At 50.9% G+C, this 5,611-nt stretch overlaps 1 protein-coding gene across 1 annotated transcript; it reads left to right on the forward strand.

Moving 5' to 3' along the window:
• Window positions 1-3,392: 3,392 nt before the first annotated feature.
• LOC119366478 (NDR1/HIN1-like protein 12) lies at window positions 3,393-4,644 on the forward strand. The gene has a single exon (XM_037632220.1). It carries the CDS (start codon window positions 3,621-3,623, stop codon window positions 4,284-4,286), a length of 666 nt encoding a protein of 221 aa, XP_037488117.1. The 5' UTR covers window positions 3,393-3,620; the 3' UTR covers window positions 4,287-4,644.
• The last annotated feature ends 967 nt before the right edge of the window (window positions 4,645-5,611 follow it).

Here is a 5,611-nt window from a genome sequence, read left to right on the forward strand (position 1 = left end):
AAGATTAAAAAAGATTCGTCATTTTTAATGAAATGTTCATTTTTTAAAACATGAAAACACTTTTATATTTACATGATTTTTTATAAATATAATATTTTTAATTGCTCAATGATTAAGTTTGTAGTGCAACTAATACTTTCTAAAACACGATGTTATTTTGGGAAACAAATGAAACAATAATAATATACGATGAATATTTTTAAAATATATGATGAATATATTTTCAAGTACACGATGAACATCCCGCTGCTGAGGGACGACGGAGATGCATGGCGGCCGGATCTGGTCATCCTAGGTCGGATCCGGCGTGGCTTCACCTAAGCGGGAGCGGTGCGAGATGAGCTACTGCATGCAGCGTCTGCAACGGTTCCTTGGTTGAGCTGCGAGCTCCGGGCAGCGTGGTTGGGGGTCAAATGGTGGACGGTGCGGCGTGGGAGTGTGTGTGCTGGGAGGCGCATACGCGCAAGGGGCTGGGCGCTCTCCTGTTGCTCCTTTTTTCGTGAGGATTTTTTTTTTTTGCAAGGACGCTCTCCTGTTGCTCTGCTGGCCGGGTAGCGCGGCTGGGTGCGTGGGTCTGTTGAGGCGGCTCTGGTCCCCTAGGTAGAGTTGGCGTGTGCGAGCAGAGCAACCTCGAGTGTCGACTACGGTTGCTCGGGTGATGAAGCTGGTGGCTCGCCTGGTGTGGGGCCTCGGGGTCAGTGTGTGGGGTTTCCATGTGTACGTCGAAGCGGGGACTCCAGAGATGGTTGTCGGGTGTCAGCTCCGATTTCTCGGGCGGCAGAGTAGGTGGCTCGCCTGGTGCGCGGCTCGGGTCGACTTGAATGCCGGAGCAGCGGCTTTAGTTTTTGTTTTAGGGTGTCGGCTAAGGGTTGCTAGAGTGACGAAGTCAGCGGTTCGCCTAGTGTGTGGCCTCGGGGTCGGCGTGTGTTGATGGTGCCATGTTGTTGGCTTGTTGTAATGGTTTTGACCCGGATTTTCGTTAATTAATCAGGCAACTCTCTCCTACTTTTTAACGAATCGAGCCCTAAGAAACCTCGTTTAAAAAAACAAAATATTTGATGAATTTTCCAATACACGACTAATATTATGAACATGTGTATAAGGACCTTTTTTTCTATTATACATGAATATTCTTGTAGAAAAAGTGTTCCCATACCGTGGAAGTACATAGCTACACTCTCCTGAGGCTATGAATTGGCCGCGGCCACATGGCGGAGCTGGACGTGAAGTTCTCTAGCAACCTGACGACGTTACAACGCTTGATGGGCCAATAAATGCATTACAGCAGCGTACTACAGTATGTCCCACGAGCGTTTGGCGTGTCAGATCTTGGTGGCGTGTACGGTGCAGGATACCATGAGCAGGCGAGGACGTGCACTCCTTCGAATTTTCGGCACCAATTGCCCTATCTCATTTTTGGCACCATTGCCGGATGATTCACATGCACAAACGTGTTGGTGGTGGTGGTGGAGGAGGAGGAGGAGGAGAAGCTTCCTATTCCGTGCGTCCACGTCCGTCCATCAGGTCCTTGAATCCGGCGGACGGACGTAGCGTACATATCATCATCGGCGTCTCGTCCTCCTATGATTGATAGCTTTGATAATAATGATCGAGTCGACCCTCCACATGCATGCATGCATACGGAGGAGTGGATGAGTAGAAGACGTGGCTTTGAATTGCCCTCTTTTCTCACCTATGACTATGAGATCCCCCGCCGGTGTATGATCGATCATCATACGAAGCTGGAAATATAGAAGTTTCGCCGCTCTGTCTGCTATACCTATACTGTATGCTGGCACGGTGAGTTAATCTTCTCGTCGATCGGTAGCTAGGACCGGTCCTAAGCTACTACTCCTAGATCGCACGACGATATCGTCACCATGATGAACAGTCCAACACGACGAATCCACTCGTACGAAAAAAAATCTCTGTGTGTATATGCGTCGTGGTACCTGGTACTGGAGATCGATCGATCTCTTGTCCGCCGATGATCTCTCTCGGTACGTAGTACTCACGTATGTGTATGTGTATCCTATGCATGTGCTCTGCAGCGATGCGCGGTCGTTTTGGAAAAAGATGGAAGGCTGTAGGGGGGTCGATCGCCGGCCAGTAATCTAATCAATCAGGGTAGGTGCCTGCTCTGCCCTGCCCTGCCCACACGGAATGAAGATGACGCTGACGGGCCCCTATATGCAGTATGTACGTACGACTCCTCTTCTACTTGTTATTATTCCTCTGCTTTTTTTAAGCTTTCCGTTGGGATTATGTATGTTGGCTCTCTGACGTGGACGCCTCACCCTCCCTTTGCCACCCACTTGCGTTGCAAACTGATCCGCTCCCTCCCACAAACGCGCACATGCATGTATGTTGCCAAGGAAGGCCAACGTTAATTTCCTGACTGTTTCATGACTTCATCATCCCCCCCGTTTTTTGTTTGGTTTGTAAGTAAAGGTGCTCCTTTTGTTCTCCTTAATCTGAATCCTCTCAACCTTTGCCACAATCATTTGCCGTGGTAGTATATAGCTAGCAGCACTCACCCCCACCCTCTCTCCATCGCCATTGGTTAATTGAACGCCTCTTATTTACCCGGCTTACGAGTCCACTAACACGCAGCGTCTTCATCGAAAGAGAAAAAAAATTAACATATATAAAGTGTATCTTCAGGCTCAGCGGGAGTATAGCATCTGATCTCTACAAAGTGACGGCGTAACTTCTCAAGGCCCATGCATGCAGCCAGCAGCACACTTTTCTCTCCCTTTGGACTTTCGACGTTTTCCCTTTCAACTTTGCACTGGAAGCTCTGATGTTACTTACTGCCTTCACCACCGAATAGTTCACGCGTCATATATCCTTCTCAGTGCTGTTCTTGACTGCTACACAACTCAGCCTGACAACCGTGTTCGTGTCGAGAGTCGAGAGAGACGCGCATGCAAGAAGAAACGCTGCTAGTATATATCCACCAATCATGGCTTGACATGGCTAAAAAAACCGAAGTGGGCGGCCGCTCACACTTGGGCAACATGCGAAATTTCTCTTTGGTTGCTTCCTTTTTCCGCCTTTTTTGTATCGTATCGGAGGAACTAAAGGCGCTCCTTTTCGCCGCGAATCATTGCTGCTCTACTTAGCTTGGAACTTAGCTCTCACCCCCACCACCATCACCATTAACCACCTCTCATCTGCCCGTCAGCCTAGCCTACGGTTCCACTGCTAATCACTCTGATGACAGTGGCGTATCAACTACTAACATGGATGAAAAGAAACTTCAAGTACTACCAGGTAATTAACAGCACCCACTGTGACCCACACGCTCTGCAGTCTGCACAAGTACAGCTGCGGCAGTAGTTTCCGCACACTGACCAACGCTGATCCTCTGCTCCTCCTCCTGACCCCCCAATCAATCCCCAACCTCCGTTCTGCCGCTGCCTCCGCCGCACCGATATATAACCCACCTCGTCCCCAAGTGCCATTTCTTCTCCCCTCTCCTAGCCAGCTCCCACACATCCTCGAATCACAGCCTCACACCTCCTCACCTGACCAATCACCCGCAGCTAGCCTCGCGCAGCCAGCCAGCACCGATCACCACGCGCAGCTGCTGGGGCGACCGGCCGGCCATCCAGTCCATGGCGGTGAAGGACTGCGGCGGGCACAAGGGCGGCGGCTGCGAGTGCCACCGCCGGCGGCTCTACCGCAAGTGCTGCGGCGCGCTGCTGGCCCTCCTCCTCCTCGCCCTCTTCGTCATCCTCATCGTCTACCTGGTGCTCCGCCCCCACAAGCCCCGCTTCTACCTGCAGGACCTGGCGGTGCTCTGCCTCAACGTCACGCCGCCCACCTCCGCCTACCTCTTCACCACCATGCAGGCCACCGTGGCCGCCCGCAACCCCAACGACCGCGTCGGCGTCTACTACGACGAGGCGGACATGTACGCGCAGTACAAGGGCGTGGCCATCACCGTGCCCACCCGGCTCCCCGTCGCCTACCAGGGCCACCGGGACCAGTCCGTGTGGTCGCCGTATCTGAGGTCCATGGACAGCGTCGTGCTCCCGCCGGTGCTCGCCGTGGCGCTGGCGCAGGACGAGACGGCCGGGTACGTGCTGGTGGACGTCAAGGTGGACGGCTTTGTGCGCTGGAAGGTGGGCACCTGGATCTCCGGCCACTACCACCTCCGCGTCAACTGCCCGGCCCTCATCAGGGTGAACGAGGGCAAGGGCAGCTACGGCGCCACCACCGGCGGCGGCCCCGACTACTTCCGGTTCCAGCAGGCCGCCGCCTGCGCCGTCGACGTCTGATCAATTCATGCATGCATCATCGGTTCTTGGACCTCCACCGATCCATATTCATGCATGTGTCCAAATCCAAATTCAGGGGATGGAATCGATTGATTTGCTTTTCTCTCTCTCTCTCTCTCTCTCTCTCTCTCTAGTTTCTTTCTTGCTTCATTTTAATTAGTCTCTTATTTTTGACTTGTTGATCGATCGGTTGGTTAAAGAAAGGAATGAAGAAAAAAGTACCTACAACTGAAGCTTCTTCAATTGCAGCTTTTCTTGTTCTTCTTCTTGAGAATTCGGTTGGTTGGTGTTGGAGCCTAGCTAGCTAGCTTGGAGTGGAAGGGAAATTGATCGATGGAGTAAACGTCAAGTGCATATATATCTCTCTTTAATTTTTCTCGGTACAAATTTTATTTTGTTTTTCGGGATATGAAGTGAGCAGTGTCTCTCAAGCTGCAGGTTTAAGAGTTAACACGCGCTTCACTTTAGTAACAACGAAAGTGAAGCGCGTGAAGTTCATTTTTCCTTTTCTTCCGATTGATCGCGGTAGTTCGTGGTCGAGAGATGCGGGCTTTTCTCTCGGATCGTCTCGCCTTTTGGCTGAAAGTGTTCCGTTGGAGAGCGATCAGAGCTAGCTAGCTAGCTAGCTGATCACGCACGTAATCCTGCTGCCTAATCAGTGTACGGGTGTGCCCTGCTGCTTAATCAGCGAGAGTGATATATCTAGTGGACCAATTAACAGTTAGCAGCTTGGACTAGGTGCGTAGGTGGCTCAATTGGACGCTTGGCTGCAATGCAAACCCGGGCACGCCACCGCGCAGTACACTTACGTACGTACATGCTGATAGATGGTGACGTAGCTAGTACTAGTATGTACTCCCTCCGTTCTGAATTACTTGTCGCTCAAGTTTTCCGTAAAAAAAAAGAATTACTTGTCGCTCAAGTGGATGTATCTAACACTATTTTAGTGCTAGATACATCCATTTGAGCGATTATCTTCTCTTCTCGGTCGGCCTCTAGCCACGAATTTCTGCACGGCAGCATGTGCACCTTATGATTTTGACTTTAAAGTGGAGACCCTGGTATCGATCCTTCCAAGTCACGCACCGGCACCGCACGTCTTTGCGGAAAGAAAGGCACACGCAAAGTCGCCACGGCTAACTTGAAATCTGGGTGACCTCAGCATGCATGCATTGACTGGATACATGGTTGCTTCATAATTCTGAACCCAGCTCGATAGATTAGATAGAACGTACAAGGTTAGCTTGCTTGTTCAGACTTGATTATTCTTGGAGCATGTGCTACGACTAGCTAGGACTACGATACTAGTAATGGTTGGTGGATCG

This window comes from Triticum dicoccoides, chromosome 2B, assembly GCF_002162155.2.
Source record: "Triticum dicoccoides isolate Atlit2015 ecotype Zavitan chromosome 2B, WEW_v2.0, whole genome shotgun sequence".
In the NCBI taxonomy this organism is placed as follows: Eukaryota; Viridiplantae; Streptophyta; class Magnoliopsida; order Poales; family Poaceae; genus Triticum; species Triticum dicoccoides.